This window comes from Rhinoderma darwinii, chromosome 2, assembly GCF_050947455.1.
Source record: "Rhinoderma darwinii isolate aRhiDar2 chromosome 2, aRhiDar2.hap1, whole genome shotgun sequence".
Taxonomy (NCBI): Eukaryota; Metazoa; Chordata; class Amphibia; order Anura; family Rhinodermatidae; genus Rhinoderma; species Rhinoderma darwinii.
Window position 1 is genome coordinate 263,157,525 of NC_134688.1, and position 27,757 is coordinate 263,185,281.

The window sequence follows — 27,757 nt, forward strand, 5'->3', positions numbered from 1 at the left end:
GACATGATGTCCAGAACATCCCTGCCCTTTGATCACTACTTTATCTCATTCATCTCCAGTTGAGAGCATCCAGTACAGTACACATATTCATACACATCTTTTTCTAAGATGCACTTTATAAACTACAAACTTTAGATATAGTGGCCCTTTAAATATTGTATTCAGTTGTGCACACCCGTGTCATACAAAAGTGTCCGGCTCCGGTGACTACCCACACTATCTCATACAGACAGCAGAAGTCCGCTTCCCACATTCCCAAAAACTAATGGTGAACTGTGAAGAGGGGCGTGCCCTGGTGACGTCATGTGACCATATTTACATAAATATCACCGCCCTCCACGGACGTGATCATTCATCGACTCCAGGGAGGGGGGGGAAACGAAGACGAAAAGTTTTCCACAAGTTGTGAAGTTGGTGCCTGGGCAGTCGTAGCTGCTTCTTAGAAGGATGGACGCGCTCAAGTCTGCGGGAAGGGCGATCATCAGGAGTCCCAGCATTGCCAAGCAGTCGTGGGGAGGAGGGCGGCACAAGAGTAAGTGCAGGGTGCAGTACACAGCGGGAGGGAGGGGGAGACTATATGTGTGATGTATACTTTTGTTTCCTGCCCTTTACACCAAGGCATTTGGCTCTGTTCGGTGAGCCCCTGACAATTCATAACATAGAGATGGCTTGTGTCAGCACTATTGCTGCTGACAGGACGGTATTCTCCTTTAAATGTGAACAGACCGCTAATACTGCGTATATGTACTAGAATATTCTCTATCTGGGTGTGTTATATCTGCCTACACATGTAGCAGTGGTGGTTGGGCTCTTACTAAATGGCCTCGTGGACTATGAAATTCAGTAGTTATACATTGTAGAATATATATTTCTGTGTTTATAGTCTTGCTGTAGTTTCCTCCCTTTCGTGGAACTATATTTGATGCTCCAGCTTGATGCGATCTTGTTTCTGGAATGTAAAGTGGGTGATGCCCATTGGATGGTTGTAGGCTTAGTTATTATTGGCCTACAGCCATGTTTTATGAATTACATACATACATACATACATGTAATGTGTGTTCTCAGCCATTAGTGATAAGTGGCAGCAGAGAGTTAATAAGTTGGGCTAGTCCCACCAATCTCACTGTTTATCCTGTTGAAAACTGCAGGATGAGTGTGGCCAGTCTGTCTCCACTAAAGTGACGTGTAAATTTCTATAAGGTTTTCCTACAGTTTATCCGATAGTGTGCCCTTGCGTGTCTTCAGAATGATTAGGGAAATTAGTTGTTCAGAAAAGTGATTATAATCTTGTATGTTTGGTGCTCGCCCCTGTTGCGGAATTTGGTGCTGAAAGTCCGCAGGTAAATTCTGTACTAAAAAACCACTAACACCATGTTGATGATAAATTGATGTGCTGCTGTCTTTAAAATGTGCGCTACAGATCAATCCATGTGCTGAGAAACTTTGCAGTGTAGATGACATTACGTGGGCTCTCCTAATTTGCTGGTACTTACGCTAGGGATTTACTGCAGAAAAACTTGTGGCAAATCTGTACATAATATGCGTTGTGTACATGTAGCCTTATATGAGCAGGTTTAGCCTGTCATTACCATCTTTAAAACTAATGCCAATCGGCAATACAGCTTGCCGATCCCTCCTCGTTTGTTCCCTTCAATCAGGGCAATGATGGTTATTTTGGGGACGAGCGATCGTTTCTACAATCATTCGTCCCCATGTATTTCCATCATGTTGGCAGCACGTGCGCTCCTTACGCAGGGAGATGTGCTGCCAAATAGCGGCCATTTATTATTTTTTGGTTACATAAGATGAGATCAGCCAATGACCAAGCGTTTGCTCGTTCATCAGCTGATCTTTTCCCAGTTTACACCGGGCAATTGTATTTACTAGACTTTGATGCTAGAAGTCGGGTACAACTAAAATTTTTAGTTTTTAAATCCTATTTTCTTAGGTGTAAAAGTTATTTGTCGTTTTAGTCATGACTGATTAGCAATGTTCTTAGTTTCTCTCCTATTTTTAGTTTTGAATACTCTTTGTGAAGTTAAAAATTCTTTGTTTTCTTTATAGTAGGTGGTTTTATATTTTTCTGATCCAGAGCTCCAGATTCCCTCCTTAGATGTGGATTAAACCACTTGCCACTTCATGACACGCTGCGGGCACTGCCGCAGAGCACAAGGCTGAAAAATATCTAAAACGAGCTGTCACAAGACTATTCCAATATCTTGTCACATGGATAAATTCAGCATAAAACAAATATGATTGTCTCGGTAGTCCCTATTAAAAATCAAGTCCCAGAGAGATCTCCTCCCCTGTTCCGATGAGCACTAAGATGAGCTGTCATACGACAGCACAAAATACGTCTGAAATTACAGAGCTGGTTTCAGGCGAAAACAGCTCCTGAATTTCAGACGTAATTGCTCGTACTTGCTTTTTTCGAGCATCCATTACGGATGTAATTGGAGCTGTTTTTCAAAGGAGTCAATGAAAAACTGCTCCACTTACGTCTCAAGTGTCCTGCACTTCTTTTGACGAGCCTTTTTTTTTTTTTTTTTTTTTTTACGCGCTGTCTTGACGGCGACGCGTAAAATGAAAGGTCGTCGGCACAGTACATAGTAAAACCCATTGAAGGTAATGGGCAGATGTTTGTTGGCGTATTGTAGCCGTTTTTTCAGACGTAATACGCCCAAATTGCGTCTGAAACTTGGTCGTGTGAACATACCCTGGGAGTGAAGAGTCGTCAAGAACGCTCACCACTCCAAGCTGGGAGAGTCCACAGGTCACTACTGCTATTGGCTTCTTGTCGCTTCACTGTCCTTTTCTTACTCCTATGGGTACCTGTATTCGTCAAACTTTGCAGTTTTCACACCGCACCTGTTCGCCTAATTAGAGTTATACGGGAGTTGAAGAAGAAAAATTAGCCTGTTAAAAGCTCTTGCTGCAGAAACCGTGGCAAAAAACGGGTTGAGTTCAATGGGAGGTTTTTTGTTTTTCTTTCCACGAGCGGAAAAAACGCTCGCAGGAAGAAAAAGTGACATCTGACCTCCCAGTGACATAAATGGAAGACAGAGAAAGTGTTTTTTTTCCTGCGGTCGAAAAATGCAGTAAATGGCGTGAAGGCAGGTAAAAATCTACCTCAAAATTCCAGACTGGGTTTTCAGGCAGATTTTTCTGCCTGAAAAAAAAACTCTGAACAGGGCCTAAAATCTCTTAGCAAAATGTAAGTTCACATGTAGCAAATTTGTTGCATATACTTCAACTAAAAATCTAAAATTCATCTGCATGGATCTAGCCGGAATCCATACACCTCACCATTCAAGTCTAATCGCATGTGAACATGCCCTTACATTGCAATTTCTGTTAGCTGGGCCTTGTCACGAGAACCTATTTAATATATTTTTCTGTCAAATAGGTAGCTTGTGTAAGTTGTGAAGATAATAGGGCACATTTATAAATCCTGTCATGAGCACAACACTGCCCAAGTATGACAGGCCTCCTGCTTTCTCTGTAGGAATGGGTGAGGGTATCTTCATATGAGGCCTTTTTTGCAGTTTTGTACAAATCATGTCAGAAAATGTGGCTTTTGCTGAAACACTGAGATCGCTAAAGTCTAAACTCCCCTGTATCTGTTGACAGTGAAGCTAGGTGATCTGAAGGCAATGTGAACTTCACCATATTGCCTCCGCTTTTCTTACATGATGCCCATTGTGTCTGCTAGGGAAGTTTTTTTTTTTTAATTCTCTATAATCACATTTCTTCTGGTAATATATAAATATTGGAGTTTGTTTATGCAGTTCCCTAAAATAATAAATGTGTCTTGTTTGGTTTTTGTGTAATTTTATAGGGAGCAGCGTAGAAGTAAATTACTAGGATCTGGAACCTAAAGACCAGGCTATAGAATAACAAAAGGGCAAAAGCCATTGGATTTTTGGTCATTTAAATTTTTGCAGATACTTCCAAATGGCATAATCTGTTACTGGCTTTTTGTCTGTAGTGCCAGGAATTCCAGGCATCCGTATAGATTTAGACATGGCATATCATTTGGCTTGGGTATGCAGGATGTTTAGTCCGATGGCCAGAATAGCTTTAAGACCGGGGCTAGATGGTGGCTGTTTTAGCTGCCAATCCGTCCCTTACAGCTGGTGGACATATTTCATAAAATGTGCCCAGTTCAAAAGTCCTCTTGTGGTAGGTAATATATTTCTCCCGCTGACTTCTGCAATATAATAAGACTGGCATGTCATAAGCCTGACAGAACCTATTAAAGTCAATGGGTGGCGCTGGTTCCGTTATTCCTTTGTTCTGCTCTTCTGACGGAGCAGAACAAAGGAATGTCCCAACACAGATGTGAACAAAGCCTAGCTTTATTTTTGCCAATTTGTCACATTACAGTTCCTGCCCAGGTGGAAAACAGCCATTTCGGCAATAGTTAGTAAACTTACAAGATACCAAGAAGTCCAGTGGCATCAAGTGCATTGTGTAGATAAGAATACTCTCTCATCTGTACAATGTGCCCAATGCCGCTGGATTCGTCTTTGTAACTTTGAAATTATTTTTGCTAACTGTTGCCAAAATGTCAGGTTTAGAATACTAAACCCCAACTTCATAACATGCTGGTGGTTTAGTACCTCCAAACCTTGTGACCGATTCCCTTTAAAGGCTATGTATACCGTGACTTTTTTTTTTTTTTACTAAAAATGTCTCCGTATGTGCAACTTTTATGAAACTTTTGTATTTTATTTTGTGATACAGCTGCTTTTCTGTTTAGAGCAGCTGTATCTTGCGCTGAGACCTGAATACATTGGGTCAGCACACGACCACCTGTTATCTATCACCTCTTAGGCCTTATTCACACAAGCATGTCTGCTTTGCACGTGTAAAAAAAATTCAGTGTTCATGTGTTGCGGTTCTGTGTGACATCCATGTACGGTGCGTTTCTTTGCTCGCATTTTTTACGTCAGCAAAATAAACTGAAGGAGGTGTTTTTCTTTTTTTAGCAACTGTTGCGTGAATCACTAACGGCACACGGATGTGCTGTCAGTGATGTGCAAAAAAACACAAGTATAGGACATGCAGCGAGTTTCACACAGGGGACACGCTGCGTGAAAAACAATGTCTGAATGGCCCCATTGAATTGCATAGGTCTGTGACGGCCGTTGTTTTAACACGCCTAACACTGACGTGAAATACGCACGTGTGAATGAGGCCTTAGTTATGAACTTGTGATCGGTAACATCTCGATTCTGAGTCAGACATGCAGGACCTGCTGACCTGACTGATTCAGGTCTCGGCGCAAGATACAGCTGCTCTGTGTACAGCATACAAATCAGCTGTATCTCAAAGTAAGAATAACTTTTGATAAAGTATTTAGAAAGTTGTATTAAACACTGATTGAAATAGTTTTTTTTTTTTTTTTTTTTTTTAATTATTAGTGTCTAAGGCCTCTCATCTGCGTTGGGGTTCCGTCTGAGCTTTCTGTCAGAACGGGACCCTGAGCAAGCTCAAACGGAAACCAGAGGCTTCCATCACCATTGATTTCAATGGGGACAGATCCGGTGCCCATGGTTTGCGTTTGTCTGTGCACCGGACCCGTCGTTTTACCAGAAGAAATAGTTTAGTCGACTACGCTATTGCTTCTGGCAAAACGACAGGAAATTGTACAGGACAGTGGAAATTGTACAGGACAGTGGAAATCTCCATCAGAACGGGATCCCAACGCAGATGTGAACGAGGCCTAAGATGTACATAGCCTTTAACGTGATGTTCCGTTTCCTATTTCTCATAATTCTTTTTTATTTTTTATTTTTTTTTTTAATGAATTTATTAGTATTTGCAACTCCCATACATTCCAATGTCTTTTGTGCAGCAATACTCCCGCAACCAAAACATTGTGTTAGATGGCAACGCGGTTTGAACTTTGTTGTTGTCTAGTCTGAGGCTGTAGCAATTGACTTCCTGCTAATGTAAGTAATGCAAGTCCCAATGTGACTTCTGTTTTTAAGTTGGTACTTTGTAATATGGCTAGTTATTCCTGAATAACTTGTGGTATATATTTTTCAAGCTAGGTTTACCTCACGTTCAGCTCAGTATTCTTGAGGCAGGTTCTCTTAACTCCTGCATAAGTCTACTGGCCTTCAAAACCCCTCTATTCAAATCACAAATTACTGTTTCCATTAAATTGGGAAGTAACTGGAGTCCTCTTTTGCCAAGACACTCACTTTAATATCCAAAGAGTCCTCCCTGAAATGTGGCAGGGCCTATCCTCAACCTCTTTAACCCCTTGGAGACAGCCAGTTTTGGCATTGTGGATATGGCCTATTTTTTTTTCAAATCTGACATGTCACTTTGTGGTAATAACTTGCTTTTTCTTATCCAAGCGATTCTGAGATGACATATTGTACGTTGTTAGTGAAAAAATGTGATCAATATATTTGTGAAAAACACACTTAAACGAGAATTTGGAAAAATTTGCACTTTTCTAAATTTAAATGTATCTGCACAAAATAGTTACTAGTTTACATTTCTCACATGTCTACTTTGTTTGCATCGTTTCTTGGACGTCCTTTTATTTTCGTTTGCTGCTAAAGTTCTAAGCCTTGTAACTTCTCACATCTTCAAGAAAACAACATTTTTTTTTTTTTTTTCAAGGTTCAGTTCTGAAGTGGCTTTGAGGGCCCTATATATTACAAAATCCCCATAAATCACCCCATTTTAAAAACTACACCCCTCAAAGTATTCACAACAGCATTCAGAAAGTCTTAACCTGTTAGACGTTTCACAGGATTTAAAGCAAAGTAGGTGAAATTTACAAATAAAATTTTTATTTGCCAAAATTCATCTGTAATACGTTTTTCTTTTTTCCTGTAACGCAGAAGGTTTTACCAGGGAAACACAATTCAATATTTATTGTCCAGATTCTGCAGTTTTTAGAAATATCCCACATGTGGCCCTACTGCGCTAATGGACTGAAACACAGGCCTCAGAAGCAAAGGAGCACCCAGTGAATTTTTAGGCCTCCTATTAGAAAATATTTTGGGCACCATGTCAGGTTTGAAAAGGTCTTGTGGTGCCAAAACGTAGGGAAAACCCTCAAAAATATACCATTTTGGAAACAATAACCCCAAGGAATTCATCTAGTTGTATAGTAAGCATTTTGATCCCACAGTTTTTGCTTTAGAGTGGTTGTCCGAGATTTAATGACTGTTAATATTTGTAATTTATAAATGTAAATACATTTGTAATATACTTACGTTTTCCAAAGTGGCCCGGTTTCCAGATCCTGCCGTGGGGAACGTGACATCACTCTCTGCACTGGCCGCTTTGTTGATCTTGAATTCTTTGCCGGGTATATGACACGTCACTTGTGCCGTGTATGGGCTGTTCTGCTTCACAGCCTATAACGCGCATGCGATGTCACTGCTGTTCTCAGTCCCTGCTGTTCTCGAGCACAGGGGCCGCGCATGCACGTTACAACAGAACAAGCCCATACACAGGCCGATACTTTTGCCAACAATAATAAAATAAAAATAAACTTCTGTTTTATGATGAGGCGCATGTTGTGATGAATTTTGAACCTCTACATGCCTCACAATAATAGTAATTAACCCCATCATTTTCCTCAGTCATAATGGACAACATTGGGTTAATGTGTGAGGTACATGATGGGGGGGTTAATTACTATTAATGTGAGGCACATGGAGGTTTAAAATTCATAATACCTCGTGCCTCGTGTTCACACTGAGTTTTTTGTAGGAGGAAAATTCCTCCTGCAAAAACTGCTCCAGTAGGTTTTTGCACAGTGGTTTGACAAACTCGTCAAAACACTCGTCAAGGTTTTTTTTTTTCCTCTTTCTGACTCATTGAAATGGGGTTTTGGAGGTGGAAACCGCCTCAAAGTTGGGTCATGTTGCTGCTTTTTACCACGATGAGTTTTTTTTACTCGTGGTAAAAAAACTCGTCTGCCTCCAATTGAAATCAATGGGAGGTGTTTTTGAGGAGTTTTTTGGCGCGGTTTCTGCCCCAAAAAAGTGTGAACAGAGCCTAGGTGAAAAAGCAGTTTATTTTATAACAGCGTAAACATGAATGACGCTATAAATGTGTTATGGCCGCGACAATACCAAATGTGTATTTTATGTATCGAGACTTATTTTTATTGTGGCGTCTTTTTTTTATTTTAACATTACTTTATTTATTTTTTAACTTTAATGTACTATCATATATCTATATGCCAGTACGTTAGCCTGTGTACTGATAGTACACAGGCGGCAGTTAGGACACCCCCCCCCCCCTTTCTGATGGACCCTGGGCTGTCTGCCCATATATGGTATGGCCCTCGATCGCGTCACAGGAATTCCCTGTGACGCAATCCAAAGGGCATCCCCCTTCTCATTTTCTCCTGAATGCTGCGGTCAGCTTTGATCGCAGCAGCGGAGATGAAAGGTTTCTCCGATCCTGGTTGTGTAATACAGCCATTGCCCCGCTCCTGACATTAAGTGCGCGCATGGTCAGCATGATGTGATGCGGCTGGCGCTGCACTAATGAGCGGTGGCACTGAAGACAGAACATGGCAGGCGCACTGCAAAACCCCCCCCCCCCCATGTTCTGTCTTCAGTGCCACCGCTCATTAGTGCTTGCATCACCTCATGCTGACTGTGCGCTTCTCAGGAGCGGGGCAATGGCTATATCACACAACCGCAGCCTCTCTCATACATTCATGTATTACATTGCAAAGCTGTGCAGCCGCACAGCTTAGTATCGAAATACATGAAATAACGGTATCAAACTGTTTGAGGGTGCACAATATTGATACAGTATCGAAGTTTCGATGCATCGTGCATTCCTATAAAGGGGTGCAGTGAGCATGTTGAGCCGACGTGTTTTTTTTTTTTCTTCATTAGAAATGCATAGTGGATGGTGTAAAAATAAAAATTTTCCGCTGATATTCTGTTTTAGTGCACAATATGTTGTGGCCAGTTTGTGCCACTGAAGACTAATACCTCATAATAAGTGGGTTCTCCCGAGTATGGCGATGCCATATATGTGGAGGTAAACTGTTTTGGTACACCGTAGGGCTCAGAAGGGAGGCAGCACCATGTGGCTTTTGCTCAGTTTCTGTTTGGGGTTTTGCTGGTATTTCAATTTATAATGTGGGGGTGTGTAAGCTGTGCGGAGAACATCAGGGCACAATAATGCAGTAAATTTATAATACATAGACATGTGGCCAGTGTCGCACTGATAAATGGTGTCCAATCTTATCCGCTTTTGGAACACTCTGCACATTTTGCATCGCCATATTCTGAGAGCCAGAACTCATTTATTTATTTTTCTCCAAGAGAGCTGTGTGAGGGCTTATTTGTTGCGGCAAAATCTGTAGTCTTCATTGGTATCATGTTGGGAAACATGCGTTTCTCTTTGTGGTCACCGTGGGCTATAAATGACATTTTTACTTTATTCTGCGGGTCGTTACAATTACGGCAATACCATATGTGTGTTTTTTTGTTTTTTTTTGTCCCCATATTCAGAGTGCCAAAAGGCTGGGTTAACTGACTTTTTTTGCAGGCAGAAAGTCTGCCTGCACGCCGATTTTCGTGGCCTTGGAGCACCATGGCAAAAAAAACTCAGTAAAATACGCTTTCTCTGCCTCCCATTGATGTCAATTCTAGGTCTGATGTAAATGCCCGAAGATAGGGCATGTCCCTTTTTTTTTCCCCCCAAGCCCTTTTTTCCGCTCGTGGGAAAATGCCTCCGCCTCCCATTGAAAACAATGGGAGGCATTTTCGGCACGTTTTCAGATGTGGTTTCCGCATCAAACGGGTCAAAAAAAACTGAACTGACCCAAACTTTTAGATAACTTTTTTTATTATGTTTTTTGCAAGGGGTGGTAACCAAAAAAAACCCCCGATTCTGCCATTGATTACTAGATTTTTGTGGTGTTTACCATGCGGTGGAAAAATAACATTATAGTGGGCTGTTACAGAGGCGGTGATGCTAAATAGCTTTTTTTTTTTTTTTTTTTTATTTATTCCCCCCCCCCCCATATAAGGACTTGTTATAGGAAAAAAAACACTAAGATGCCGTGATCGCTTTTGATAGTGTCATCTAAGGGGTTAATGGCAGCTCCGTTCCCTGCCATTACAGCACGCTGTCAGCTTTAACATACAGCTGACACCCGGCTGCTGTCGCAGGCTCAGCACGCCATCTTGTTACTGCGGACGGAAGCCTTATAGACACTGCCTCTGAACAGAACCTGACAGGCTTCGGTACTTGGCAGACAGGAGGCCATTGTTAGGCCTCTGGTCTGCCGGAGCAGTCATCGGAAATGTATTCTTTTTTCCTTCAGGACAATCCTTTCTTATATTTATCCTGGTTTAGGTTCCTGATTTTGGTGAGTGTTAATGCATGCTTCACTTTATTTATTTTATCTGCAGTGTGAACAAGACCTACAAGTGGTATATAGGAATCTTTTTTTTTTTTTTTAACCTTTCTTGAATGTGCTAGTTGCTGAATTGAACTTCTGCCTACTCCCCCATGTGCCCCTCCTTTTGGCAAACCTTGTTCTAATAAAATAGAGGATGCTGCATTGCCAGCTAATTACGGTTGCATAATGCACAACCAGTTAAGAATTGTTTCCCGTATTCCAAGGCTAATTAGTTAGGTGGGGGAGGGGTGTCTATGGCACCCTGGCTTAATGTTCCCAAGTATATTAGTTTACCGATAAAGACTACCAAAACAATTTGGTGTTTGATCACAGTACACGTTTTATGGCACAGAACATTCTATTGTCGGTACAGGGATTATGTATGTGTATATGAGTTTATTTCTTTGTTTCCTCAGGGCCACTTGTAGTTATAGGGAAATTAAGAAAGCACTACTCTAACTTCTGTTTTGTTTTTTTTTTAGAGCTCCCAGAAAATTGGACAGATACCAGGGAAACTCTCTTAGAAGGAATGCTGTTTCATCTGAAGTATTTGGGCATGACCTTGGTAGAACAACCAAAAGGGGAAGAATTATCTGCAGCTGCGGTGAAGAGGATTGTAGCTACAGTATGTGTGTAATACTTCCAAATTTCCAATGTTTGGCAAGAGAAAGCAAAAACCCTTGCTTTTACAGCCAAGTATAATTTATTCACGCGATGGGCATGCAGCTACACGAAAATGTGAAACACCTGAAATATCTTCTGAATTTTAAACTTCTCCGTGTGCAATCTTTAACACTTGCGTCGCAATTCACATGGGTTTTTGGTATCCGCTTGCCACCAGGGTGGTACAGTAGTTTATTGGGTATGACTAGAGGCATTATGTACATGGAGTCTTCATTTTGCTCGTGCTCCTTCCCATGCTTTTAATTAGTCTTAAGAAACTGCCCTTAGTTGGGGTATAGAAACTGAAGTCACAGACCTTAATATTTTGAAAGGTAAGGACTTCTTCCCAGTTTGGAATTCCATATTTACAACAATGGGCTCCTCGTGAAAATTTAGTTTTTTTTTTTTTTTTTTTACCTTTTCAATAATTTTTTAGCAGTCTAAATAGTGTAAAGTTAATCTAGTAGTGGGATAAAACCTACCCTGCATGTAGTTATCCATAGCTTAGATTAAAGGGGTTGTCATCATGACACCTTGCTATACTGGAGGAAGCTTGGGATATATGGACAGGGGAGGGGTTGTCATAATAAGACCCTCTAAAACTGGACATTAGTATTTGGCAGATGTCCGAGAGCTGCCTGACAGTCTCTTGACATTACTAGTAGAACCAATGGCAGAAACCTGAATTGGGCAGGTCCTATTGAGGTGTCTGGGAGCTGGCACTATGCTTTAGATAAATGAAATGCATGTTCATACAGGGGAGTTGGGGTGAAAAGGCTGCCAGCAGAACATCACTCGGCTGACCGCTATCTAATAGCCGTCTATAGTTTTCTGAGAGACTCTGGTTACACCCTATCCCAATGAAACAAATTCCAGTACGATGATATTTTGCCAGGTATTGTCTGTTCTGTTCAGCCTCAATTGTTTCTAGCCCCATAGTGTGCACACTTATCTTTGGATGTCAAATGCAATCTTTGATTTTTATTTTTTTACAGTATTGTCATTTATAACTCCTCTACAGCTTAGTCTGAAAAGTTAGGCACGCTTTAATGTGCACTTGAGGAATAATATTGCTGGTTAGTATGACTTGTATGTGGCATTACTTAGCTGTTTTCCTCTCCAAGCTCTCTAATTCTCAGCTGTCTCAAAGCCAGTGGGCAGAGCCTAACTGTTATCATGTTTTCTATACACACCATACAGAAGAATCCTGCTCTCCTATCGCATATACAGAACCTGTAGCAAGATGGAGGGGATTATACAGCAGTAATGAGTAATATAGATGAGAATCCTGCACTGGGGATACATGGAAACCCCCCCCTCGTCTGTTTCTCTCTGCTCCCTCTCCTCCCTATAGACTTGCATGCAGGGTGTGTTGCTTAGTCATGCTCTGCTCCCCTCTCCATATAAGATATAGCCATGCAGTAAAGACGTTCCCCTCCCCCCCCCCCCCCCCCCCTGCAGCTCGCCTCCTCTAAGCAGGGTCAGCCAGGGGGTGGACCGCAGGTTACAGGAAGTGAGACGCCTAGTGGCAGTAACTTCATATACTATTTGCATGGTTAAAACCAAATTTGAACTAAGTAAATTACAAAGTTGTTTTATATCTAGTATACTATTAGATTAGTATAAGTTGTTTGAAATGCTATCCATTTAAGCTTTCTCGCATGCCTAGTGACAGGATTTAAGAGACTTGTGAATAAAGTATTTTGTAGTACTGACTATAGAACTAGTGTGAAAAATATGGTTGAAAATCCTGCTCTCTTTACTCTGTGCTTGCATGTGTAACATCTAGTTCTTTTTCTTACCCTCTTAAGGCCAAAGCAAGTGGTAAGAAACTACAGAAGGTGCTTTTAAAAGTAACTCCCAGAGGAATAATCCTTTATGACAGTGTCACGAACAAGTTGATTGAAAACGTGTCAATTTATAGGTAAGTAAATCAGTCATCTACCCTTCTATTCCAATTGTAGAATTCTATACTACCAACCATCGGCCCTTCCTGTAATGCCTGATTTGTATACAAATCTCCAATTTAAGTTTTTGGGTTTGTTTTTTTTCCCCCAATCTGACATTTATAGCATAAATGTCTGATAGATGCAGGTCCCAGCACAATGCTTTGCACGATTCCCCACCTGAATTCTGCAGCACTGGGTGAAATAGGGTTAGGGGGGCCCCCACCCTCAAGATAGAAGCAGGTCCCACCTCTGGGGCCCGCTTCTCAGACACTTATGGCATTTCCACTTGATTTGCCATAAATGTTTAAGATGGGGAATGTGAATATTGTCTGTGCTTTTGACTTGGGCATTGATCGTATCTAGGCATGTGTTAAAAACGTCAGAACTAATTAAAGGGTTGTCCACGACCAGACCACTGATGACCTATCCACAGGATAGGTGATCAGTGAGGCTCTGACACCTGGACTCTGCACCAATCAGGTGCCTGCAGACACTGGATGTTGTGAAGGGTATTCAGTAGTCCAAGCCAGCAGCATATGGCTCCGACCACTGCATTATGGCTGTTCTGCAGCTCTGCTCCAATTCACTTGAATAGGAGCAGTACTGCAGCTCAGCCGCTCTTCCGGAGCCAGCTGCTTCCGGCATGAATGTCCAGTGCCCGGAGCAGCTGATCGGTGCAGGGTCCAGGTGTCAGACCCCCACCGATCATGCTTATGACATCCTGTGGATAGGTCGTCAGTTGTCCAGTCGTGGACAACTCCTTTTTAAAGCAGAAGCAGTATGTGTGGGGTGTTTTTTTGTTTTTCCGTGTTAATTTGCTGTTCATCCTGCAAGCCCTGACAAACTGTTCAAAGTATTATATTTAGATTCTTTATACTTGAATACCAACTGTGACCAAGCCTAATGTTATGATGATTTTGGCTTATCTTTTTTTTATCAAGCCTTTAAACTCCATTGTATTCCCCTCTTTTTGCAGAATATCATATTGTACAGCTGATAAGTTACATGACAAAGTTTTTGCCTACATTGCACAGAGCCAACAGAACGAAACCTTGGAATGCCATGCACTTCTCTGTACAAAGCGGAAAATGGTAACCTTGGCTTTCTTATCAAATTTTTTATTTTTTTTTCTCTCCTCCTCTGAGTTACAATCTGTTATACATTAGAGTATCTTTCACTAGTTTATTAATGCCCTATCCCTTAACTAATCTAATAGGGGCTATGGTAACTAAAGTAATTTATTTTTCCCAAAAGCATTGATTTGCAAAGTGATGTGCATCTTTCTAAATATGCTCATTTGGCTATACATGCCAAATGGGAGGTTAGTCACCATGCACACGTCCATCCACGTAATTACAGGCACAGCTGGCCGCGAACGGCAGTCTGCATTTGCGGCCCGTGCTCCCATAAAGTGTGGGAGCACGATCTGTAAAATAAAAAATAGGACTTTTTTATTTTTTTTTTTTTTTACAGGAGGCTTCTATAGCACAGACACCTGTCCATAAATATGCAGGAAGGTGTCTGTCGGCCATAGAATTGAATGGGTCTGTAATTACAAACTATTTAAGTTTGTGTGCATGGGGCCTCACTTTTTTTTTTCTTTTTCACTCTGGGCGGTGTAATGTTTTCAGTATGACACTGTCCAATTAGCATCGTCCAGTTCTTCTCTTCCCTGCCCAGCAACGCAGCGTGCTCATATAGTATACAGCATCCATACCCAACTGGTGATGCCTCCTCATTGTTTCACAGCTATAACTGTGATCCTGGTGGCATAAAATGATTCTACTGTTCTAGGTCATCCACAGCCAGAGATATGGCTATTTGAAGTGACACCCCCCCCCCTTACCTCCAGCCACACTCTTTCATATTGTGTTAAGCAGCTTCATGCTGATAGGACCGAGGCTGTGAGGTAGCGCCACCTCAGGAGAATTGCTGGTATTGACACCCACTTGTCTAGTTTGCATAGTTAAAAAAAAAAAAATAATAACTTACTTTTAAAAAACTTTTGTCACACTGATTTGATTAGCTAGGAGATTGGGCATGACTAAACTAGTGACAGATCCTCGCAGGGTATATTCACACATGGCAGGTATGCTGAATATGTTTCTGAAAGAATTCTGCTTTAAGTGCAGCCTAAAGGGTATATTCACAAGTCCATATTACTGCTCCTTGTGTTGTGTAGGTGATCAAACTTTTGGTTGTGTTCACATCACCTGCTTTCCGCTGAGGGGTTCGATCAGCGGTTCCCATCGGGTTGACCATCAGCTTCCGTCTCTCTCACCATTGAACTCAATGGTGACGGAAAACTAGCTAATAGTTTCCGTCAGTCACCGTTGTACAGCTTGTCCCACAAAAAAAAGCCCTCACAGCTGTCGACAGAAAAATAGTCATGGGTCTCAGGATAAGGCGAGACTATAAAAAAATGTTTTAATAAATAACTGTTCAAAAGCAGTAAAACTAATGTATTTCTGTTATTGTATCGACCTGAAGGCTAAAGTTAACATGTATTTTATGCTGCATTATAAATGCGTTAAAAAAAAAAAAAAAACCTGCCCGCAAAAAAACAAGCCCTCAGTGGCTGTGACTGAAAAATTAAGTTCTGGCTCAGAACACGGATGCAACAAAAGCTGTCTCCTCAAGGCAAAAAAATAACTTTGTACCAATGTTTCCTTTTGGTTTATCACTACCATTCCAGCATGCAATGAACAATATTTTTTTTTCAGGAAAATAATTCCTCGCGTACCGAGCACTTTATATTCACCTAATGAGGTTTAAATGAAGTTTTGTCTTTTTAAATAGGCACAAGCCGTTACATTAACAGTGGCACAAGCTTTTAAAGTGGCGTTTGAGTTTTGGCAAGTTTCCAGAGATGGTAAGTGGCTTTTTTAAATGTTTAGTGACATTTTAACTTGACCCTATTAAGAGAACAATAAATTGCTGGGGATTCTGCAAGTTATTGGAAGGTTACTATTTAGCTGCAAAAACCTTCCAATAAGAACTCCACGTTTAGGCCAGGATCACACACACCGTTCTGCTGCAGCTTCTTTATTTTTTATTTCTCTAAAGGTATAAAGAAAAGACTGATTCATCTCCTTTTCTTCTGGGTTTGGCTCAAAACCTTGTTAGAACTAACACCGACTGTCATATCCTATGTCAATCTAATTAAAGGCGCTTGGAGTAATTTGCACCAAATGTGCTAAGACACGCACGCACGCACACCATTTTGAACTAACTAGCTGTCAGAAAATCAAATCTACAACTGCAGCTTTGTTTAGTATTAACGTTAGAAAAAAAAACTATAGCAGCCTCTAAGTGCGCTCTAGCTTTTAAATTACCCCAAAGTATACCGGTCCTTTCAGGTGTCTTTTTAGAATGCGCTGTCATGTGTACTTGAGGAATGATCTGTCAGTTATGTGACTTGTATATGGCATTATTTGGCAGTTCTCCCCCTGCAGACTTTATCTCTGAGTATGTTCACACGCTTAGCAAAAAACATACGAAAATACGGAGCTGGTTTAAAGCGAAAACAGCTCCTGATTTTCAGACCTTTTTGTAGCAACTCGCATTTTTCGCGGTGTATTTTACAGCTGGAGCTGGTTTTCAATGGAGTCCATGAAAAACTCCTACAAAAAACGTCCCAAGAAATGACCTGCACTTAACGCGGCGTCATCTTACACACCGTATTTTGACGCGTAAAATTACGCCTAGTGGGAACAGAACACCGTAAATCCCATTGCAAGCAATGGGCAGATGTTTTGAGGCGTAATTTGAGGCATAAACGGCCCGAATTACATCGGAAACCACTGCGTGAACATACCCTTATACTTAGTTTTTTCCTGAGCTAGTGGGTGGAGCCTAACTTCTGTCTGCCATACACAACACATTGGGAAGAGAAATTCCCTCTCCCAATCTTTATAGCACCCACATGGAAGCCTCCACAACATGGAAGACATTATAAAGCGGTGTAGCTGTGAATCTAGCGCTAGTGTGACATGTAACTTAATAGAAGCTGCAGCAGTGTCTCGGCTCCCTCCTACCTCTCCCCTTCCCTTAGACCTCTATGGACAGCATGTAACTTGATCCTTGAATGAGCTGATAGTCTACCTTGTCTCACGACTGAAAAAAGGCAGTAAATTCAGAGTGAGTGCACTGTTAAGAGGGGGGGTGGCCGGTCTCAAGAGTAAAGAGAGATATAGATATATATAGATATATATATATATATATATATATACACTTTTTTTATTGGGTTTTTTCCCCCGAATGACATATCCACAGGATATGTCATAAGTGTCTGATGCAGGACCCGTCCCATCTGATATTTATGATATCCTGCGAATGTCATAAATGTCCTTTCAGCTATATTTCTCAGTTTACCCCCCCCCCCCCCCCTTTGATTTATTTTTTCATTGTCTTGGTTTTATTTTCCAATATGCAGGTAAAGAGAAGAGGGAAAAATCTGGCTCTGATGGTGAAGGGACAAGTAGTTCTCAGTCAGAAGGTTCATCAAGTAACACCAGTCTTAAAGGAGGTGGGTGTTTTTGGTTTTGGTTTTTTAGAATCTTCTGGACTTGAAGTTGCTTACTGAAAGTTCTCCCCATCCATGTTTGAAGCCTAGCTGGGTTATACAGAGATGATCCAGTAAATTCTGCAGAATCCTTTATGGCAGGCACATTTTCAGTGTTTCATAAGTCCATAGAAGTACAACATCCAAAGAAATGTATGTATGCCTCTTAATTCCGCTAGCTTGATTTTGTGATTAGATGGTGGTAAACATTTCTAGGACTGGCTGGCCTTCCAGAATCATGTGCTTCAAGTGCTCTCATTTTAGTTCAGTGGCATCCTGAAATCTTACCAAACCCCTCTTCACAGCAGTGAGTCAACGTGCACAAAAAAGAAAGTATGGTCGGCTATGAAATGGATTTGCACCAGATTCATAGTGTTGTGTTTTTGTTTTTTTGTTTCTATTTCTAATTAAGCTTTGTTTAATATAGCTACAGGTAATCTGTTAGATTTGGAAGAAGCAACCAAAGCAATGGATGCATTAGATGCTAGTGACAATCATTATGAAGGGGTATTTGAAAGTGCCCCCAACGAGAACAACATAGTGTGGGTGAGTAGAACATGCAGACTGGAACTTTTTTTTTTTTTTTTCTTAAATTATATAAAATCACTCTTGCTGTTTAATGCAAATAGTGCTGGAATTTGGCAAAAGACAAAAGATTAAGACCTTATTCACACGACAGGGTTTCCCAGCCGTGTGACGGCCGTTCATAAAACGGCCATCACACGGCCGCAGTAGGAACAATAAACCCCTAATGTGGCTATTCCCTTTTTTTTTTTTTTAATAAAAACACGCATCAAAGGTATACATAACCTTTACGCATCTATCTTATAATCCTAAGTTTTGAGTACCTTGACTGTTGGTATTGTAAATGTTTCTTGGTGGTTGATTTGCTCATTATATTCTCCCTGCCCCCTCTTCCATGCAGGAACTAGATGATGGACTTGATGAGGCGTTTTCAAGGTAATGTGTTAGCGGCAGCTGAAAATGTTAATGGGATTTCCTCCACTTGTTTAAAAAAGGCATTGTACTTCATATCAAGGTAACATTCTCACATAGGGGTTCTTTCATCCTAAGGCTGAGTTCCTAAACGTTACAAACCCTCACCATGGAACTGGGCTAAAAATTCACACACCCTTGTTACATGCAGTTTTTTCTTTAAAATCCTCAATGCTGTCTTCACTTTTTGTATAGCAATGAGTCTGCACCATTTCTCCTACAGATGGTCTATGCTGTGGTCCTGAAAATCCACAGCATGCCTAGAATCTTAATTATATATTTTTTAATTTACATTCTGTATTTTGTTGCAGAACTTTGGTTCAGTTTCCACAACAAATATGTGATGTGAACATAGCCTTTGTTTAACAGTGGTGATCTGCTTTTACACAGCGTATCTGCCCTTAGTGAACATAGAGTGTATCTGCCCTTGGGAGCCACACTGAATTCCATACGACAAACACTAAATTTGGGTGCAGTTATTCGGCTGGAATGTCCATTGCAGAAAGTTGCACATTTAAAGTCATACTTACATAGCCTTGGCAACGTGTTCCTCTGACATCCTGCAGGCTGGCCTCCTGGAACGCAGCTTCATCTCACATGACCGCTGTGGCCAATCGCAGGAGGCCAGCCTGGGTAAGTAAGCTTTTTTTTTTTTTTTTTTTTTTCCCTGTGGAATTGCAGATTTTCTGCCGCCAAAATAGATATCGCTTTGTTCCAGATTCTAAATCCCCATTAAATTAGATGGGAAAAATCCGCAAAATAAATAGCAGCAATTACACAAATACAATTGACATACTGCGGATTAGTGTTTTGTTTTTCTCTGCCCATTTATGCAGTATGAGATTTGTTCAATTCCCGTCCACTTTGCTGCTATTGCATTATGCTGTGGATTTTCCACAACAAAATCCATTGCAGGTAATCTGCATGCTTACACCAAGTGTGAACTTACCCTAAAGATGTCAGACTTATAGCCTGTTCTTTTTAAACAGGCTAATAAGCTGAGGGCTCCTCACTTACTTGCAATGGAAAAACTTTGTCACTTTCCTATGTGCCATACAAAATTATACATCCCATTTTGCAAACGCTTGTTCACATCTGCATTGCTTTAAAGGGAATGTGTCGCTATAAATATTTTTTTATTTTTTTTTTTTTTTAGTTAAACAATTATTTAAGTGATTACACATTGTTTTAATTTAATTTTTCACAAATCAGGAAGTGTTATAAATTAAAATCTAATTTATAACATTTCCATGTGCTGGTCACTAAAGGGAGCAGTTCCCAAAATTGCAGCATGGTCAATGTGGTAAAGCAGCCTCATTGCTTTATGCTGCAAATTTGGGGTAGACACTCGCTCTAGTGTCCTCACACAATTCCCCCTCCCTTATTCTGGCTAGTTCTAGGAGAAGGAGGGGTTCGAATCTTCAAACCTCCTACACTGTGCCATCTGAGTTGCGGTGTTTTTGATTCCAAGAATGGCAGTCTGCAGAGTTAGGCTGGATTCACACGAGCACATTACGTCCGTAAAGGATGGACATGTTTCGGCCGCAAGTCCCGGACCGAACATACTGCAGGGAGCCGAGCTCCTAGCATCATACTTATGTACGATGCTAGGAGTCCCTGCCTCGCTGTGGGACAACTGTCCCGTACTGGAATCATGTTTTCAGTACTGGACAGTTGTTTCACGGAGAGGCAGGGACTCCTAGCATTGTACAGAAGTAGGATAGGAGCTCGGATCCCTGCAGTGTGTTCGGTCCGGGACTTGCGGCCGAAATACGTCCATCCTTTACGGACGTAATGTGCTCGTGTGAATCCAGCCTTATTCTTGCCTTCAAAAATGTTGAACTCTGATGAACCCAATTCTAATGTCCATAAGAGTGGAAGCTGACTGTAGTGTGAACGTAGCCTAACACTAAATATTTGTAATGTTTTAGGGAGCATACTTTTGAAATCTAAAATTTTCTGTTGGCATGTATTGACAAGTTTATATACTTTTCCCTACTACTTACAATAAAGTCCTTATTACTAGAAAGTCAAATGTAGTATTGCAGCCAGGTTACAGATTTGTCTGCTTTAAAAACTGTTTATACAGTTTCGTTTGCAGCCCAAAAAAAAATCTGCCTCAAAATTCGTGAAGGAATTATAAGTACCTCCCTGCAGCCATGCCTCTGCCTCCATGGAAATCAATCGGGGCTATATTGGTTTGCTTTTTTGCCCAAAAAGTGTGCTTTTGGGTGACGTGAGCTCTTTGTTTTTAACCATAGACTTGCAGAGTCCAGGACCAATCCTCAAGTTCTTGACATCGGCGTGACTGAGAATGATATCCAGCCTGAAGAATGCTTCTCCCCTACTACTTGGGACAGAATGGAGCTGAACCCTGCGGATGGAGATGAACTGTTTATGTTCTGACATTGATAGTCTCCGTTTTCAGTGCAATAGTCCCAACAAGAGCAAATCACTGAATTTGTTCCTCTTGAATATGGGACCATAAAACCAAAGCTTTAACATGTCTTATTTACCACAATATAATACAGGAAAGATTACCAATGAGAGAGATATATATTTTTACATCAAATGGCATGCCATGGCTTACTCATTCTGGAATAACTTTTGTAGTGACGCCTATAAAGCACTGGCATTTAAAGTTTGCACTTTGGGAAATCTCATGTTACAACTTTTCAGTATTTAGGCTGTTCAGTGTCCATTAGACCTGCATACAGTGAGATGATGTGAATGCCAGGCTTACTCATTTCAATTCTATATAGATTATATTTTTCAGTAAGGCAACGGTGTGCAGCCAAACAAAGCCCTGGACCTTCATGCCGTTTTCCTGACTACTGTTGCCTCTTTTAGTGATTTTGAAAACCTTCGACTTCTGACTGGATGTGCATTTCTTCTCCGCTTGTAAGCAGTCCTATGGCGTTTACATTGGTTATTCACCAGCCAACTTTTTTTAGGATGAGCTTCTTAGTCTTCATGTTTATCTTTATGCAGTATTTTGACACCATACATTTCATCTTTTATTCACTTACATTATCACACTTCAATGAGAACTGCACTTATTGTTTGTTTTTTCTATTATGGACAAAAAGGAGAAGAAAAATCTCCCTCTTACTACTTGCATGCTTTATTTTTATTTATTGTTAATACTGTGCTGGGGAGTTCATTATTTTTATTTTGGGGGAGGGGGGATGGATTCTGCATAAACCAAGAAATTAATATTTAATTGCTAATTTACAAAGTGTTACCCAAATATCTATAGACTTAATTCTGTCACCCCTCCCCCAATTGGCTGCCATACTTCTGTGTACATCAGTTTACACGTTCATTGTAGCCACCATTATACAGGAATCTCTCTAGAAATGTTGATGAGGTTAACATTACCTAAATAACTCTGGAAAATTAGTTGGGTAGCAACCGTAACAGACTCTAAAAGCTCAAAACCAATGCCCTTCACCTTTCCCATTTTTGTAACTGACACTATAGCGAACAAGAACACTTCAACTTCCAGCTGTTCATTGGATATTTGTTGGGTTTCATTATAAACTACAAGATAAACAAGTGAGAGTTGGTGTAAAAATTGATGGTAATTTTTCTTTTATGTTAAAATCCTTGATATAAGCATTCTAAATATGTATTGTAATACAGCTTTTTTTATTACTTGAATGTACACCTGTAACATAAGACAATCATTCTAGGATATATTCTGCTTAAAACATAAAATTACAAATGGATGTTTGGCTTTGTGTGGTTTCTTAAACTTTTTTTCTTTTTTTTTTTACTGTCCACTTTGGGACTTTGATTACAAAATGGATTAATGCTTTTTTGGAGGATCTACTGAAACTTTTTTTTTTGTAGGAATAAAATTTGGCATAAATTCCTGGAATAAATGCTGGCGGCATAAGGCCTCTGTCACACATTGCAGACTTTGCAGGTGTGGTGTGTGTTTTTAACCTGACATACGATATTTATATATTTCTCTAGGAGGGTAGCACTATGCAACCTAAAGTTTGAATTCTGCCCTTATTTTTTATTTTTAACTTAATGTTTGACTTCTTACTGGGACATGAGGTCTTTCTCATAGCCCAAAGAATTTTACTAGAAAAATTTTCCCTTTTTTATGATAATAGAAGCCTCTTCCAAGACCAACCCCCCCCCCCCCCCACCCACCACCTTTGCTGCAGCGTGTGGCTGGCATTTGCAGACGTTTCATCCACTCGGATTTCAGCTACAGTATAAACGGCCTTGTCTCTGCTTGTAGATTAGCACCATTCAATGGGATCTGTGTGTGGCTACCTGATATCTCTATTTTATTTCAGCAGGAATTCCACCCACTCTAAACAATGCAGCTTCTGATTTAATGTAGTTTTGTTTCGGTTTTTAAACTAGTCAGGCGCTTTCTGCTGAGATTTGTGATTAATATATAGGTTAACGCCGTGTACGCAGGGTGTACAGAAAAAGCTGTCAATCACTGATTCAGGTAGAGCGGTCATCCGAAATCCTCTGCCAGGTTTTCTTTAAAGTGTACACATAGTCCTCTATGAAAGGTAGCGCAGAAATAGAAGTACGTTGCCTGTAACAACCAATTAGATTGTCAGTACTCTGAGATGTACATGAGGCCTCATGTACAAGAGCGAGTTGCTATAGCTGCATGCTGCCAATTTAAATGCTACTACAATATGGGGAAGCATTGAAATAGTCTACCTGAATTATGCCCTGCAATTGCTGCCTATAGCCCTTGATTATAAAACTATGTAACCTAGTCAGATTGTCCTCTCACTTGAAATATTATGTATATACCTTATTACAAATCTGGAGGTTTAGCATATCGACAATCGCCACATGCTGCTAAAACAGTTTCCATAGTAACATATTACAAATTTTCTAATTTCTCTGGTCGTGTAAATAGCGGCAGTGTTCTGAAAACTGAAATAAAATAGTCTTGGTTTGAAATGTTCAACTATGTGTTTTTGTAATAATGGCACTTAGGCACAACCCGTGCTCTTAGTAATCGCATAGTTATACATGCTCAAAGAATAAGCCTCCATACAACGAAAGCAAGAGGTTTATTTACACTTTAAGGCCCTGTTCACACGGAGTTTTTTGCAGGAGGAAAATTCCTCCTATAAAAACTGACCCTGGAGGTTTTCATGTTTGACGCGGTTTTTCAGGCTGTTTTTGCCGAGGTTTTCACACGCATGAGGCTGGGTTCACACAACCATGTTACGTCCGTAATGTACGGAACGTATTTCAGCCGGAAGACCCGGCCCGACTACAGTGCAGGGAGCCGGGCTCCTAGCATCATAGTGATGTACGACGCTAGGAGTCCCTGCCTCTGCGTGGAACTACTGTCCCGTACTGTAATCATGATTACAGTACAGGACAGTTGTCCTGCAACGAGGCAGGGACTCCTAGCGTCGTACATCACTATGATGCTAGGAGCCCGGCTCCCTGCACTGTCTTCGGTCTGGGTCTTCCGGCTGAAATACGTTCCGTACATTACGGACGTAACATGGTCGTGTGAACCCAGCCTGACATCCTTCTGTCAACGGATCTGTCACCATTGAAATGAATGGTGATGCAAACGGAACTTCACACTTGCCTTTCCGTTGAGGGGTTCCCCTGACTGAAAGCACCGACGGAACCCCTCAGCGGAAACCACGCTGATGTGAACAGGCCCACATTAAAAAAAAAAAAAGTATACATACTTCTTGAATCAATTTCCCAACATCAATGTCCATTCGGTGGTACACCTCTGCTGTCGTCATGTCTGTTCCTGAAATGTTAAAAAAAAATAAAAAAGAGATGACCTACATGAACTGCATAACAAAATTAAAAATAAAAAAATTGAAAAAAAAAATGCACAGCTCCATACATGTATAGCATGTATGGAACATAGGAGCAATTGCACTTACTTGGATTCGATTTGGATGCAGGACTTCGGTTTTCTGTATCCCTGAATTCTGTCCACGATGTTTTTCAGGCTCCACGAGCAGACAGGAAATGACAGCCCCTTGCTGGGCTGGACTAGCAGCAGGAGACGACTCCTGCAAAACACTCGGCAATATACTCGTCAGAAAACACCTCACTAGTTCGAGGTGTTTTTTTGACGTGTCCCCATTGATTTCAATGCGGTTTTGGACGCGGAAACCGCATCAAGAAGGGTCATGTCCCTTCTTTTTGCCGCGAGGTGGTTTTTTACTCGCGGTACAAAAACTCCTCAGTCTCCCATTGAAATCAATGGGAGTCATTTTGGGTTGTTTTTGGCACGTTTTCCGCGTCAAAAAACGTGTCAAACTCCGTGTGAACAGGCCCCAAATATTACATCTGATCAGTCTGAAGAAAACAGGATAAATAAGGACTGCGGTGAATGGATTTACACCTGTTAAAACCCAGCCAGGGCATGAACCGTGCGAACTGCTTTGTTATAGGGTTTATTTTTAATTTCCTACTACACAAGCAGTTTAGCTAGCGTTCAGTGGCTCGTTCACATAATACATTAGTTGTAGGAAGGACTGACTTTGATGCCTGACCTGTCTCCTCATCTTAGTTTTGTAAGGGTATGTTCACGCGCAGTGTTTTCAGATGTAATTTGGGCGTTTTACGCCTGAAAAAACTGCTCCATTACGCTTACAAACATCTGCCCATTGCTTTCAATGGGAATTACAATGTTCTGTTCCCACGAGCCTTTATTTTACACGCCGCTGTCAAAATACGGTGAGTAAAATGACGGCTCGTCAAAAGAAGTGCAGGACACTACTTGGGACGTTTTTGGAGGAGTTTTTCATTGACTCCATTGAAAGTCGGCTCCAAAAAACAGCCGTAAATACTGTGAAAAACGCGAGTTGTTAAAAAAAAAAAAGTGAATCCGGAGCGGTGTTCGTCTGAAAACAGCTCAGTATTTTCAGATGTTTCTGGTCACTGCGTGTGAACATACCCTAATGGTTTATGCGAGAGGCTGCTTTTAGAATTTGAAGGACACAGATACTGCATACAGTACCCAAAGAAATAAATGGAACAATATTGTACCTATAGAACGCCAATCCCCTTCTCACTCAATTTGTTGAAATCCTGACAGCCTGCAGAGAAGTCAGACCTCTCTGTTAAGCCTTAGGGTATGTCCACACATCTGCCCATTGTCTTCAATGGGAAATATGGCGTTCCGTTCCAATGGTGGCGTCTTTTACGCCTAGTTTTCTGAAAAGGTGTGTAAAAAGACATCCATGAAAAAAGTGCATGTCACTTCTTGGGACGTTTCTGGAGCTGTTTTTCATGGTTTCATTTAAAAAAAAAACGCAGCGACAAACACGAGTTGCTCAAAAAAATTTCAAATACAGAGCTCCTGATTTTCACACTGTTTTGCGTTTGTGTGCACATACCCTTATGCACATGATTGGCAGCTGGGCTCTAAACCCTTAGGGTATGTTCACACGCTGAGAGGCAGTTACGTGTGAAAAGACAGACTGTTAACAGCTGCCTCGTTTCACACGTAAAAGCTCCTCGTAATTTACGAGGCGTCTGAGACGCTCGTAAACCTTGAGCCGTGCTTCATTGATTTCAATGAAGAACGGCTCAAATTACGCGGCAAAGAAGTGCCCTGCACTTCTTTGCCGAGGCAGTATATTTACGTGTCGTCGTTTGACAGCTGTCAAACGACGACGCGTAAATTACAGGTCGTCTGCACAGTACGTCGGCAAACCCATTCAAATGAATGGGCAGATGTTTGCCGACGTATTGCAGCCCTATTTTCAGACGTAAAACGAGGCATTATACGCCTCGTATACGTCTGAAATTTGGCCGTGTGAACATACCCTAAGATGCTTTGATCACTGTTAGCCATGGCATCTAAGGGGTTTGACAGAGGGAGGGTTATCATGGCAGCCGGGGGCCTAAGTAAATAGTGACAGACAATAAGTCAATAAGGGTATGTTCACACGCAAACTCAAACGTCAAAATACAGAGCTGTTTTCAAGGGAAAACTGCTCCTGATTTTCAGATGGTTTTTAAGCCACTTGTGTTTTTCACAGGCTGTTTTTGGAGCGGTTTTCAATAGTCTCTGAAAAACTGCTCCCAAGAAGTGACCTGCACTTTTTTGCGGCCGTTATTTTACGAGGCAGTTTCTCAAAGGGGCAACGTAAAAAAAAGGCCTGTTGGAACAGCGCTGTATTTCCCATTGACGTCAATGGCCAGATGTTTGGAGGCGGTCTGCTTCAGTGTTTTTTTTTGGGGGGGGGGGGGGGGTGTTTACGACCTGAAAATAGGCTGTGTGAACATGCCCTGATACTGTGCAATGTTTTAGGCCCCCTAATGTAATATTTAAACAAATATTTTTCATTCCACTAATCGATTTTAATTATGTACACCCTAAAATGGTGTCGTTGAAAAATACAACTCCTCTCGCAAAAGACAAGCTTTCATATGGCTATGTCAACTCAACTGAAAAATACAGAAATGGTTTTCAGAAGACTATGAAAGAAAAAAAATTGCTTGCTCCAAATGAGCGGTTCCTTAACAGGTGAAGGGACTGTGCTGGAGTGACAGTTTCATGATTATGTGATTATACAGAAAGGGGTTTCAAATGTCTCCATATGGGGAGAAAAAGAGGGCCGTATTTTTAAATGGACTTTCAAAAGAAAAATCGCTATACTTGTTGCTCGTGGTAAATGTTCAGTCTTCTACTTTTCCAGAGCAGTGAAACAGACTACCAACAACCCCTGTCCAGTCTTATCTTGCAGTGGGACTCCAATTCCCCCCCCCCCCCTACTTTTTGCTGATGTACATTTGGTAGGTTAGCAAGAAGTAGGGGAATAGATGGCCATATCACTGCAGGATCAGACTACACGGGACTGTATGTAGTCTGTTACCATGGGGATCATAGGTCTAATTAAGAGTAAACGCAAAATGGAAGGAGACTTTAATTAAATGAATTGGCTGCTGCGCGTATGATAATTTTATTGTAAATGAAGGAAGGCTGTACTCCTGATTCTGAGGTTTCCCGTACCCAATCATTCATTGTTTGTTTCTCATGGCTGGTTGTTCTTGGGTAGGATTTGTAGATTCAGGAAGGAATTTACTGTATTCCTTTCCTGCGAACCAAAACTCCCTGCCACATTCCTCTACAAGTATTTCATCAGTGTGCACAGTGGACTACATTTATAAATCTGTTTTTACGGTACT

At 41.1% G+C, this 27,757-nt stretch overlaps 1 protein-coding gene across 1 annotated transcript; it reads left to right on the top strand.

The window, feature by feature from the left end:
• Positions 1–336: 336 nt before the first annotated feature.
• LDLRAP1 (low density lipoprotein receptor adaptor protein 1) lies at positions 337–22,314 on the top strand. The gene is made up of 9 exons (XM_075853231.1): positions 337–532; positions 10,894–11,036; positions 12,886–12,998; positions 14,000–14,114; positions 15,823–15,895; positions 17,459–17,551; positions 18,015–18,133; positions 18,513–18,547; positions 20,845–22,314. The coding sequence occupies exons 1-9, from the start codon at positions 448–450 to the stop codon at positions 20,987–20,989; spliced, it is 921 nt and encodes a 306-aa protein (XP_075709346.1). The 5' UTR covers positions 337–447; the 3' UTR covers positions 20,990–22,314.
• The last annotated feature ends 5,443 nt before the right edge of the window (positions 22,315–27,757 follow it).